Here is a 13968-nt window from a genome sequence, read left to right as displayed (position 1 = left end):
TGGCCTGGAGAAGCGAACAGCTTCCGTGATTGACTTGGGAATATATAACTGGCTCCCTCTGGCTGGTCCTGAGTTGGAAAAGGGCTGGGGGGTGGGGTGGGACTAGGAAGCTGGCAGTCTCTGACCCAGTTGTGATGGTTCCGGGCCAGTTGCTGCACAGCCCGTGGGTCAGACTTCTGTTGTCATCTATGGTCTGGCCCCTGTCCCTCGCCTTCCTGTCTCCCTTCCCTGAATGCTCCGGCTTTCATCCATCCCCAGAAATAACGCTCTTCTTGCCGAGGGAAACCTCAGTCACATTCAGATGCCAACCTCGTGCCGAGGATGTCTGCAGGATCCCCTCAACGCACACCCATGACGTCCCTCGTTTGCACTGTTAGCGTTACTCTTTATTCTGCTTTGTGGTCGAGTTGCAAGAACCTCAACAGCAGCTGCACCCAGAAGGCCTCCCGCCTTCTCACACCTTCTGTGACTCTCCACGCCCGAAGGCTTGTTTGCAACCGAGGGAGGTTGCTCTACTCCCACCTGCAGAAAGAGCACCCCTGCGCACAGCTGGCAGTGACTGACGCAGCAGGGCTGTGATGAGGGGTGGGTCTCACCCACTTCCCAGCTCTGCCTGGTGACCCTCCGTTCCTGGCCACCTTCCTTGCCTTGTGTTGTCTTGTGTTGCCTCCCCATTCTCTCGAGGTTACTCCCTGTACCTCCCATACATAATCATTGCACTTGGATCTTCGTTTCAGGGTCTGATTCTGGGGAAAACCCAAGGTTTAAAAGGGCTTATTATTCCCATTTTACAGCTGAGGAAAACCGAGGCACCGAGACCGTGACATGTTTCAAGGTCATGCAGCTTACAAAGTAGGATTGGTACTAAACCCACACTGCTCTTGATTTGTGAGTGTGTGTGAGTGTGAGTGTGTGTGTGTGTGTGTGTGTGTGTGAGTTATTTTTCTGCCTAATTCTCTGAAGCTGGAGCCCCTCTTTGTCATTTTATAGCCTTGTCATGCCTGCAACAGTTCCTTGTGCAATAATGTGTTCTGTTGAAATTTTTAAAAAATCTAATAGAATCCTGCTGTGCGTGAATGTTTTTACAAAGTTCATGACAGGACTCCCAGGAACTGGCTAAAACCACTCCTGGGATGCCCGGGGCTCAGGCTGCCTTTATCCCCTCTGATGGGCAACTCCGGATCATCTCTGGGGCACACACTCCCATTGTTCAGACCCCAACCCTGTCCCCACAGGAAGAGAGCAGGCAAGACACAATTACCTGAGAAGGAGAAATCACATTTTATTTGAATTGTTATTTGAGAAGAGCAATTGTGTCTACACTTTTGACATACAAATCACACAATATCTCATACATGGCAGGGGGGGGACCCTGGAATCCTTCTCCTACCAGAGCCCCGACTCCATCCTCACATTCCAAAAATGTAGGGAAAGAACCGGCCTTAAAGGCAGAGCAGGTCTTTGTCCCCAGAGAAGCACGGGGCCAGCCATTCCATAAAGCGGAACGCCTCTCCCAAACCCTTTCTTCCCAAAGGAATTTAACAACCCAGGCTGGCCCCTCATCCTCACCCTCCAGGTCCATTTCATCACAAAAACCAAAGAGTCCCTCAAAACGTCATTAATTACATCCCATGAGCTGTGTGCGAGGAAGGCCGGGGATCTGGCAACGCGCGCAGCAAAGGAGCCCTAGATTTTGTTGGGTTTTTATTCACCCGGGATTCTGGAAGTGGGGCAGGCTCAGGGCTTCTGTAGAGTGATGAAGAGCCACAGCTGTTGACAGGTCACCCGTACTTAGACAGACAGACAGATCCCACTGCAAGACCCAAGGACCCAAGAAGCCAGCTCTAGGCTAAGCTTTGAGACACAAGCAGTGCCTGTCTGTAGGTGGGGCCCGATGCACCTGGGCTGTGGGTGCCTGGAAGGCAGGGAAGGGCCAGCATAAGCTCCGGAGGAGGGGGACGGCTGCCACCATCTTCCTTCCAGAACCTTCTCCGCCAGCTCAGGGAAGGCAAGGGGCCCAGGGTGCATGAGCTCTCCCCCTCTCATCACTGGCGCACAGGCCCCAAGCTGAGGGCCGGGTGGTGGTTAGATGGCAGTGCTACTGGCAGGGGACCTCTGCGGGAGGGCTTTGACACCTGTTGCCCTGAGCCCCGTGGCCGCCTTCTTCCGCTTGGCGTCCAGGTTCTTCATGTACGTCTGGACCCAGTGCTGCTCAGGGTCGCCACAGAACTTCTGGCCCTTCCGGGTGGTGAAGCTGCAGGAAGGGTGACAGGGCACACTTGAGACCTGGCCATGACCTTGGACCTCTTGACTTGATGAGGACGTGGGTATGGAGGCCCACAGAGGGCAAGCTACTGCCCAGGGCCCCCCTAGCAGTTCCTGACACGGCGTCTTCTCTCTGGGTGTCAGCATCTCTTTGCATCACCTGTTCTCAAGCTCCCTGTCAGATGGGGGGAGGCCCAGCCCTGCCTTTAGTTAATGTTGGATCTGAAGAGAGACACACAATGTCTACCCACAGGGAGGAGAGGAAAGGAGAAAATGCACTGAAAACCTCCAGGGAGTGGCGCCTGGGTGGCTCAGTCGGTTGAGCATCTGACTTTGGCTCAGGTCATGATCTCTCGGTTCGTGAGTTTGAGCCCCACAGAGGGATGATCCTCTGTCCCCGTCTCTCTGCTCCTCCCCCACTTGTACTCTCTCTTTGTCTCTCTCAAAGTAAATAAATAAACTTGAAAGAAAGAAAGAAAGAAAGAAAGAAAGAAAGGAAGGAAGACAAGAAAGGAAGAAAACCTCCAGGGGAAAAAGGCAGATGCCTCCAGTAAATTCACACTCGCTACCTTGGGTGGGGGGTAGCTAGGAAGTGATTTGGAGTCCTAGTGACCTTGGGCAGGTCACCTTCCTGGGCCTCAGCTGTTCTCTGTAAAACGGGAATAATTATATCTGCTTCACAGAGTGGTCGAGAGGGTTAGTTAAGGTAATGGGATATGCCCCCAAATAGTGCCTAGTATATGTATATATTTATATATATATCTGGTGCTCAAGAAATGATTGTTGCCTCAGAGTCCTCTTCCTAATCTCCTGGGGGAGAAAGCTGAGGCTCAGGGAGGTGAGGTGGCTTCCCCAGGATCAGAGAGCCAGGCCCTCCCAACTTTACTCCCCAGTGACCCTGAATGGACGGTCATCTCCCCTGCCCCTCTCGCGCCGGGGGTCCGGGAGAGGAGGTTACTTACATCACTCCTGCCTTGGGGCAGAGGCTCCCACTGGACAGCTGGTAGCTAACCACTCGGCTCTCTGGAACTTTCTTGGAAATGAAGGACATACAGCAGGAAGAGGGGATGGTCACAGAGCCTAGAGGACGGGAGAGAGAAGAGCCCGGGCTGCCTGAGACTCTGGGCTGCCGAGCCCAAGCCCAACACCTCCCAGCCCCGGGGCCACCGCTCCTCAACATTCCGCTCCAGACCCAGCCCAGTCAGTCCTCCACCCTCCACTGTGCTGTCCCAGCCACACTGTCCTGCCTGACAGCCCCGGGCTGAGGCTGGAGCTCTTACCTGCAGGGGCAATGCGGTGGGCACACAGGGCCAGCAGCAGGAGGCTGGCCACCATGGTTGCAAGGCCTGCCATGTGTGGGAGAGGGAGTTCAGGACCTAAAGCTGGGGTGCAGGAGGAGAGGGCCACGTTCCTTTCAGATCACCTTGACCTCCCTCTGCCTTTTATAAGGGCAGCTGGGAGGAAACACCCACTGATAGAGCCTCCCCTCACCCCTTCTAGGCTTCCCTGAAAGTCCTCAAGGCCCACGAATCCTGCCAAGGGGAAGTTCTTGTGTAGCTGAGTCAGGCGTTATTTGGCGTATTCTAAGAAAGGGCTGGGGGAGGAGAGGATCACCCAATCTAAGTGGAGTGCATAGTTAGAAGGCTGATGAGGACCCTTGGGGTGCTAGCTGTTCATTCCTGTGGGATCCTGGAGAAGTCCCTCACCTTTCTGAGCCTAGTTTGGGGCATAGTTAGAAGGCATAGTTAGAAGGCTGATGAGGATCCTTGGGGTGCTAGCTGTTCATTCCTGTGGGATCCTGGAGAAGTCCCTCACCTTTCTGAGCCTAGTTTCTTCCGTGGAAAATGGGTAAAGCCACCTTATCTCCTCCCACTCATTCACTCATTCGTTCGTTTGCCAACTTGTATTTGGCATGTGCTATGTGCCAGGCGTCCGGTGCGGAGACATTTGCAAGTGTGTGCAATACGTGGTTACAGGTGCTGACCAAGTAGGCCTGGGCAGAGCAGATACTCTCATTGTCCACGTGCCCTTGGAGTCCTTTACCTCGTTCACACACACTGGCTTTGGGTGGACTTGCATTTCCAGTGCCCAAGCTGCCAAAGCCACCTCACTGACAGGCTCTAAGAAGGGGGGAAGGACCCAGAAACTTACATCCTCTGGGCAGACCTTGACCAACGTCTGTTGGAGGGTTACACACTCCAGATGCGGCATGACCTGCCCCACTTCCTGAGGTCCTGGCAGAGTCAGGCCAGCTTCCCTCTGTGTGGTAGGGCTCTGCTGACCCCCTTCCCTTCCGGATCTGCTTCCCCCTGCATTCCAGAAGTGGGATGTGGTCAGAGTTGGTTTCCCCTGGAGGCCTTGCCTAATGAATTACTTGCCCATGAATCCTCCTTTTAGGGTCTGTTATAAGGACCCCAATCTGAGACAAGGGGTAGGGAACATAGAAGGAACTGGCCATGGCCAGTTCTGCTGGAAGGAAAGTGGGGGATGCACTTGGAATTGACAGCTGGGCTGAGGTATGGAGAATGGAAGAAAATGGTAACCATGGGTGGGGGGCTTTGTAGATCATGATGAGCAGTTCTGTTCTTAGAGATGGAAGTGACCTTGTCGGACAGAGGGAAGTGTGGCACTCGCTTCAGTCTGCCCCCCATTCCAGGACCCCAGGGTGGGACCTCATATTTAGACTCTTGTCACTGCTGTTTCCATGGCCAACCCCCTTCCCCAATTCTTTCCTTTCCACTTCTCACGGAAACATTCAGCTTTCTCTGGCCATCCAGGGCACCCAGCCACACACTGGTCACTCAGATGATGGCCAGTTGTGAGTCTGTGTCTCCCACGTGCCCATGAACACCAAGATCAATGTCCAATTTCCACACCCACCAATTCCCAAGCAGATCACCTATCCCATGGCCAGTGTTTGCAGAATGAATATACAATGGACCAATTCTGAGTCGCTCTCCACTGGACCAGGGACTCCCACGTGGTCTCTGCCCCGCATGACCGGGGGTCACCATGCACGTGGACAAGTCAGTAGGCAAGTCCTCTGGCGGGACCAAGACCAGCAGCACCTGATCTCGCCACTGCTCTTCTTTTTTTTTTTTTTTAATTTTTTTAACGTTTATTTATTTTTGAGACAGAGGGAGACAGAGCATGAATGGGGGAGGGGCAGAGAGAGAGGGAGACACAGAATCGGAAACAGGCTCCAGGCTCTGAGCCATCAGCCCAGAGCCCGACGCAGGGCTCGAACTCACGGACCGCGAGATCGTGACCTGAGCTGAAGTCGGACGCTTAACCGACTGAGCCACCCAGGCGCCCCGCCACTGCCCTTCTTTACGGAGTGAAAAATGCTGAGTGCCCCACTCAGCTCCTCACTGGCCTCACACTTCCCGTCACCAGCCAGCAGTGACAATCCTCACCTGACAGAGTATGGGGAGCATTAAATGAGATGCCTTTTACACATGCAGGGGCTTTTGATTCCATCTTATGACATGCATTTTAATATTTGCTTCTCCACAGCGTAGGGGGGACTTTATGACCAAGGGGGAGAGGGCTGGAGAAGGAAGAGACCAGGCAGAAACAGCAAGCAGGAGAAGAATGAGGACAGGGCTGAACAGGGCAGGAAGCCCTTGCTGTCTGTGTGCTGCAACCCAAGTGAGTCCATATGGCAGGGTCATTGGGTGGGAGGGTTTGGGGTAGGGTGCTTTGCCCTGATTGGGAACATCCTTCAGAGGCTTTTCCAAGACCCTCAAAAAAAAAATGCCAAATCTGGATGCTCTGACTGGGGAAGTAGGCGAGGCAGGGATCACCAACCCCATTTTACAAGGGCAAAATGGAAATCTACAAAGGGTAACTAACTAGACAAGATCACAGAGCCACCTATCCCGGCTCCCAAAATGGGAACGTGCACCCTTCCAGCTTGAAGGGGTGGAGTCCAACAGACAGAGTGATCGTTAAATTTAAAGTTAGAGCAAAAGAAGGAGCTTCTATTCTGCAATAGAAAGGGAGGACACAAATAGAAAGGGGGAGGAAGGGGGATAAGGGGAAGGAAGGAGGGAAGAGGGAAAGGGGGAGGGGAGGGAAAGAGGAGGGCAAGACAGCATATACAGACCCAGTAGATTTGAGGAAAGGAGGTGGACAGGAAAGGGAAGGAAGAGGGGCCCTATGAAATGTCCTGACCCCAGCTGAGCTCCAGCTCAGACCCTGCCCCTCCCTCACCTCCTGTGGCTTCTCCATCTGAGAGGTGGCATGTGGTCAGAGCTGTGTTTCCCCAAGTGTGGCAGCCACATTACCACGTGATACAAAGCAAAAGATATATATATATATATATATATATATATATATATATATATATATGAGAAATAAATAAATAAATAAACAAAGTAGGTAACAGGACAAATAGCGTGCACATGTGACAAAAAATTGTGACAATGACCCAGGAATAGCTGAAGCCTGAGAGACGGGGCCAAGATGCCCCCTGAGGGCCTCTCCCATCCCATGTGCACCTAGGCAACAGGTGCCGGAGAGGAGGGAGGAAGAGGTTGGAGGCCGGGTGGGCACCTGGGAGGGGAGGAGCAGGTGAGGAAAATGGAGTCGTGCCTGGCAGGGAGCAGGGAGTAGTGGTCCCACCCTTGCAGAACAGCAGTGAGGGTGGCTGTCCTGGCTGCCTCTCCTGCGTGAGCCACCCCAAGGGGAATGATGTCGCACCAAACCCAAAGCTGCGTGATGGGGGCCAATGGACATGAGCCAAGGGGGTGAGGGGACACTCTAAGACACATCCCAGTGAGAAAGAACTGGAAGAAGTGGGCTGCTAGCTTGGACAAGAAATGACTTCCAGGAGCCGTGAGATCATGACTTGAGCAGAAGTTGGTCACTTAACCCACTGAGTCACTCAGGTGCCTCCAGTCAATTGATTTTTGACAGGGGTACCAAGGCCATTCAATGGGAAAGGATAGTCTTTTCAACAAATGGTGCTGGGACAACTGGATATCCACATGCAAAAGAATGAAGTTGGACCCCCTACCTCACACCATATATGAAAATTAACTCAACATAAATGTAAGAGTTAAAACTATTGAATTCTTAGAAGGAAACATAGGTGTAAATCTTCAGTGATTTGAATTAAGTAATAGTTTCTTTGATGCAACACCAAGGGCACAAGCAAGCACAGAAAAAAAAATCATTGGACTTCACTAAAATTAAAAACTGCAAATCAGGGGTGCTTGGATGGCTCAGTCAGTTGAGCGTCCGACTTCAGCTCAGGTCATGATCTTGCGATTTGTGAGTTCGAGCCCCATGTCGGGCTCTGCGCTGACAGTTCAGGGCCTAGAGCCTGTTTCAGATTCTGTGTCTCCCTCTCTCTCTGCCCCTCTCTTACTCGCACTCTGTCTCTCTCTCAAAAATAAAGAAAATTTTTTTAAAAATTAAAAAAAACTTTGCAAATCAAAGGATACCATCTAAAAGATGAAAAGTCAACTCACATAATGGGGCAAATATTTGGAAATCATTGGGTAATTCCAGTATCGAGACAGATTCTTCAGAAAGCTCTTACAGCTCCATAATAAAGACAAAAAAATTTTTTTTAATAAACGAATAATCTGACAAGACATTTTTCCAAAGAAGACATATGCATGGCCAATAAACACACAAAGAGATACTCAAATCATTAGTCATTGGGGACATACAAATCAAAACCACAATGAGGTACCACTTTGCATCGATGGCTATGGGGAAAAAAAAAGAAAATAAGCATGGGCAGGGGAAGAAATGGAAACTCTCGTACTTATTCCTGGGAATGTAAGATTGTGTAACCACTGTGAAAAAGTTTGGCAGTTCCTCAAAAAGTCAAACATGGGGTTACAGCATGGTGCAATAGTTCAACTCCAAGGTACATACTCTAGACTCTAGAGAAGAGAAAACATGCTCATGTTCTGCCAGTGAATGTCCACAGCAATATTATTCACAGTAGTCAAAAAATGGAAACCAGTTAATGCTCATCAGATGATGAATTTATAAACAATGGTGATATATCTATATGGTGGAATTTTATTTAGCTGTAAAAAGGAAGTACCGATACATTTATTGTGACAGAAGTCAGACCCCAAACGTCATATAGTGTATGATCCCATTTAGAAGAAGATCCCATTTGTTTAGAAAGGACAAATCCACAGAGACTTAAAGTAGATTAGTGGGTGTCAGGGGCTGGGAGAAAGAGGGAGTCGAGAGGGATGGGATTTCTTCTTTCGGGTGACAGAAATGTTCTGGAATTGGGGCACCTAGGAGGCTCAGTCGGTTAAGCAACTGACTCTTGATTTCGGCTCAGGTCATGATCTCACAGGTTTGTGAGTTTGGGCTCTGCTCTTGGTAGGGCAGACCCTGCTTGGGATTCACTCTCTCCTCTCTCTACCTCTCCCCTGCCTGTTCTCTCTATCTCTCTCAAAAATAAATAAACATTAAAAAAAAAGTTCTAGAATTAAATAGTGGTGAAGGTTGTACCAACTGTGGATATGCTACTCAACTGCACACTTTAAAGGCATTAACATGATGGATTTTGTGTTATGTGGATTTTATCTCAATGAAAAGCTAAAGAAAAAAAAAAGAGCATGCAGAAGGTGAGGGAAGTTTCAAAATATTTGCCCAAATGGTGTGGCCTGCATGAGTTTCTTGAGGACGCACCCATTCTCAAAGCCTCTCTCCCGTGGCTGAATTTGATCCAAAAGTCTGACTTATCAAACTGAACATAGGAGGGTAGGGGTGGGTGGGAGCAGTGGGTTTTTCCCTGGTCCTTCCTCGACCCTGCACACACTTCCTGGCAAGCAGGCAGAAAAGGAGTCTTCTTTTGATGGGTTTCATGGCCATCTTCACAGAGTGGAGGCTTCAGATCCCCGTGACTCTCTTCTTTTCTTCCCTGATAACCCTCCTCAGGGCCCAGCACCTCCTTACTGCCTTTGTCCCTTGTTATAGAAACCTACTATTTTATAGAAAGGCAATAAAAAGGTATTTGCTCCAGGGGTGCCTGGGTGGCTCCGTCAGTTAAGCATCCAACTTCAGCTGAGGTCATGATCCTGCAGTTAGTGAGTTCGAGCCCCGCATCGGGCTCTGTGCTGACAGATAAGTGACTGACAACAGTTTAACAATAAGAGGCTTCTTGGATTCGAGGCCTCTGCAAACAAAGACAATGGGAGCCAGGCTTCTCCCTACTGGAGAAGCCCATTGAACATGGAGGGGGGGAAGGAAGGCTGTTGGAATGAAAGCAGAGGGATCAGTGAGTATACGTAAGTAAACATTTAGAAACGATGACATACCAGTGGCGACGAACATACCTAATAAAAACATTACTTCTTGGAAAAACAGCTGAATCTAGTCCTGGAGCAGAGAAGGTAGGGCCTGGAACATCTTTTTGGGCCAGAAAGTAGTCAAGTGCTCAAAGAACCATGGGAATACGTCAAAAGGACACGGAAGGCAGATTGTAGGAGCTCACACAGGCCAAATCTGGGACAATTTGACCAGTAATAGTGATAACGATGGACTGAAAAACATGAAAAAGAATCCATAAATATGTTTTGGGTTGAATTGAGTCCCCATCCCCACCAAAAAGCATGTATATTGGAGTCATAACCACATTCTAGAATGTGATCTTATTTGTTTGTTTTATGTTTTATTTTTGAGAGAGACAGAGACAGAGCATGAGCAGGGGAGGGGCAGAGAAAGAGGGAGACACAGAATCCGAAGCAGGCTCCAGGCTCTGCGCTGTCAGCACAGCGCCCCATGCAGGGCATGAACCCACAAACCGTGAGATCATGACCTGAGCTGAAGTCAGATGCTTAACTAACTGAGCCACCCAGGCACCCCAAATGTGATCTTCTTTGGAGACAGGGTCTTTGTAGAGATAACCAAGTTAAAATGGGGTCATCAGGGTGGGCCCTAACCCACGATGATGGGTATCTTACTAAAAAAGGGAAATTTGGACCCAGTTATAGACATGCATAGAGGGAAGACCTTATGAAGACACACGGGGAAAAGGTGACCATTCACAAACCAAGGAGAGAGGCCTGGAGCAGAGCCTTCCCTCACAGCCCTGAATGGGAACCATCCCTATGGACACCTTGACCTTGGACTTCCAGGCTCCAGACTTTGAGACCATGCATTCCTGTTGTTTAAGGTCCCTGGCCTGCCCCAAGTTGGTGGTACTTCATCACAGCAGCCCTCAAAGGTTAACACAGGGGGAGGAGACGAAGCTCTACCTTGTAGTGGGAGGCCAACTAATAAGCAGAGAAAATGCTAGAACTAGAAAATCACTCATGGACACTAAAGCTCTAAGGTGACAGTGTGATGGGAAATGGGGTATTTCCATTGTCTCACTGTGTCTCCCCACACATTCTAGCTAATTACGAACAGAAAATCAGTAACTCGCTGGGAGGACATTAAAACAAGCAAATAAAAAACAAATTCGAGTCTTCCTAATAAGGTTTGAAACTGGACTGAGGGTCAAGGAGAGGAACAGTCATGATATGTTGGAACATTCTAGTCCTGGACCTGCTAAAAAACAGCAACATGAACTTGGGCAAATCACTCACTTCTCCCAAGCTTGGATTTCCTCACCTCTGAAGTGGGGTGGGGTGGGGTGTAGACTCATGTGGTCCTGACAATCCAAAGAAATTATGGATGTGAGAGCTTTGGGTAAACTTCGAAGCACGGCACACCTACAAATCTTCACCATCCCATGGGAAATAGATAAGCTGACAAATTGAGCCCCTTCATTGGACAGCACAGGAGCGAATAAATATTTGGGGCCAGCGTGCCTTTCTGGGCCCCTAAAATTGGATTTCAAGGCATTCTGGCTCTGCTGTCTCTTGAATGGACTTTAATGATGAAGAAAAATGACTAGGAATGTATGTCCCACACTATTGGGGTTGTCTTTTTCTTAAGACCTGGGCCTGGGTGACAGCTATTTCAGGATGTGCTTTGAGGGGTGGAGAAAATTTCTCCCTCTTCATGATATGGACCATGGAGTTACCCTCTGAATAATGTCTCCTTTGTTAAAATGCAAATATGTCTCTTGGCAGGGATAACAAATCCCTCACACACACCCACTAATAAAACTGAAACCAGTCATCCAACCATCCATCCACTCATTGAACACTGATGTGTGCCAGCTTCTTGTTCACCAGAGGCACCTGAGGGTGAATTGCCCTCGGGGTCCTCACCTGGGGCTGTGAGAGACAAAAGCAATCACAATTAGAGGGGGAGGAAGTACACCTGGCCACACTGAAGAGCGGATGAGGACAGAGAACACGTTCTGGAAGACGTAACTCCTGCGTTGAGTAAGGCTGATTGAGGTGGGAAGGCCTGGGAGGGCAGCTGTGGAGACCTGAGAGGTGTGTTCCAGACCCGGGAGGCCACAGGTACAAGGTCAAAGAAGAAAGGTGACTTGGTCAAGTCTATAGAGTTTTACAGAGACCACTCTGGCTGCAGGTAGGCTATGGGAGGGATGCAGGGGGCGGGGACAGTAGGAGGCAGTGAGGGGTGGAAAGAAGGGGATGTTTTTGAGAACTACTCAGAAAGCGGATTTGACAAGATTTGGTGCTTTGGTGGTTGAGGAAGGAGCAGGAGCGGCCAGGATACCATTCAGGCTTCAAACTCGGGTGCATGGTGGGGACGGGGCCATTCAAGGAAGAGTAGAATCCATCAGGGAAAGCAGGTCTGGGTGGAAGCTATTTGGGGCTGTGGGGTTCAGAGCTGTGGGGTCCTAGTAGAGTCTTTGAGGATGTAGCAGGCCCAGAGAGATTGCATGGTCAGATGCCCCCACCCAGCCCAATCCCCAGGCATGGACAGTAGAGTGCCATGAAAATGGTGCACCCCCTACAAGCAGACTTTCCTGGGTTTGTTCCCTGCTCCTACTTACTCTCTTGGTGGCCCCAGGCAAGGCGTTGAACTTCTTGGAAGCCTGGCCCATTTGCAGTAAAATGGGAATATGAGGGCGCACCTGCCAGGATGGTGAGGGGTCCTGAGCCTCAGGGAGAGACTCTATCCCAGGCCTGTGTTCTAGGACTTGGCAAGTCGCCGCCAGACTAGACCCGCATCCCTTAGGCTATTTCCTTAAAGACCCACTTGGCTCCTTCAAACTCTCACCTGACTCTCTTATGGTCTCCATTCTGCAGGGAAGAAGCGGAGCCTCAGAGAGGCTGCGTGACTTTGCTCAAGAGCTCGAAGCCATAATGCAGCCCAGCTGGTCCTACGCCTTCCTAATAAAGAACTTGTACCCTTGCCACAGCGCCAGGCGGACCCAGGCTGCTGCACAATGCCAATTCCAACAGGCAGAGTCCTTTTCCTCAGGTGACCCTCACTGCCACCCCGTTTCCTCAGGCTCCGTCGGCTCCCTCCTGGATTTCTGTCCCAACCTCCTAACCGAAGGTGGCTGAAGATGGACAGAGTGTCGGGGGTTTGAAGCAGTGGGAAGTGACAGGAGGGTGCCAGGTGGTCAGATGGGCACAGGGGTGGGGAGCACAGGGGATTCAGGAAAGCAGGCTGGGGGTGTCATTGCTACCTGTGTTCCCCTCCCCCCTCCCCACCAAACGCGCGCACACACACACACACACCCACACACACACAAACAGTCCCACTGGAAACAGTGTGTTCCTGGGAACCACTTACCTGGAGATAACAAAGCGACAGCCTCAGCACCAAGTGCAGAAGCATTTCCCCTCGTTTAGTAGATCTGGGGTGGCAGGGAGAGTGGATGGGAGAAGGGAAGAGTGCCTCCCCCGATCCCCGGGCAAGGAGAGGAGCCGCCTGCACATCTTACCTTTTTTTTTTTTTTAATTTGAAAGAGAGGGAGAGTGTGTGAGAGGGGGAGGGAGGTAGAGGAAGAGAGGGGAGAGAATCTTGAGCAGGCTCCGTGCCTAGCTCAGATCCTGACACAGGGCTCGATCTCATGAACCTTGAGATCATGGCCTGAGCTGAAATCAAGAGTCGAACGCTTAACAAACTAAGCCATGCAGGTGCCTTTACCATGTTACCTTCAATTGTCTTGGAAATTCAGGAGCCCAAGTTTCCACAAGGATTTTTGAGAAGTTGGCTTCGTGGCAATACACAGACATCGACAGGTGCAGATGCAGGGGTGGGGGGGACGTCCCCACCAGGAGAGCAGTGAGTCCACTGTCAAAACCGACTTCTCCCCCACCCCGAGCCTGGTCCTGGAAGGAGTGTGTCCCTGAGGGGAGATGGGTGGCAGCTATGGAGCAACTTGCCCTTTCGTCTCCTCATGGTAAGGCTTGAAAGAGCTCAACTTAATAGGAACTGGAGGGGACAGATAGCAGCTAAACCCAAGAGCACTGCTAACCAGCTGGCCCAGTCTGCATAGTGCACTGGAACAGCAAGGGGCCTCAGGGATCCCCTCGTATGTCTCAGTGTCATTGCTGCCTCCTATACTTTGGAGATTAAGGGGAACAGGAGCAGAGTTAAGCAGTAAAGCTCAAAGGAGGAAGACATCTTGTGGTGGGCAAAGCCATCCAGAAACAGATCTGACTGCCTTGGATGATAGTGAGGTTCCCACCAAGGGGGAGGGCGGGGGGCGTGCAAGCATCTTTTGGCAGAGCTCCGAGTAGGAAATTCAGGCTTCAGATAAAGAAGTTCCATCCAGCTCTGGGGTTCTGGGATGGAGGGAAAGACTCATTTTAGACTCAATGCCATTAGAACTCAGAGTCC

General features: G+C 50.6%; 1 protein-coding gene across 1 annotated transcript; it reads right to left on the bottom strand.

Moving 5' to 3' along the window:
• Positions 1 to 2085: 2085 nt before the first annotated feature.
• Positions 2086 to 3618, bottom strand: CCL24 (C-C motif chemokine ligand 24). Its single transcript, XM_047089180.1, has 3 exons — positions 3546 to 3618; positions 3228 to 3345; positions 2086 to 2254 (listed from the first exon to the last, which is right to left on the bottom strand). Exons 1-3 carry the CDS (start codon positions 3616 to 3618, stop codon positions 2086 to 2088), a joined length of 360 nt encoding a protein of 119 aa, XP_046945136.1.
• Between the last annotated feature and the right edge of the window lie 10350 nt (positions 3619 to 13968).

This window comes from Lynx rufus, unplaced genomic scaffold, assembly GCF_022079265.1.
Source record: "Lynx rufus isolate CCGP_SWC_20201006 ecotype Redwood Valley unplaced genomic scaffold, mLynRuf1.p SCAF_27, whole genome shotgun sequence".
Taxonomy (NCBI): domain Eukaryota; kingdom Metazoa; phylum Chordata; class Mammalia; order Carnivora; family Felidae; genus Lynx; species Lynx rufus.
This window is presented reverse-complemented; position numbering and strand designations above follow the sequence as displayed.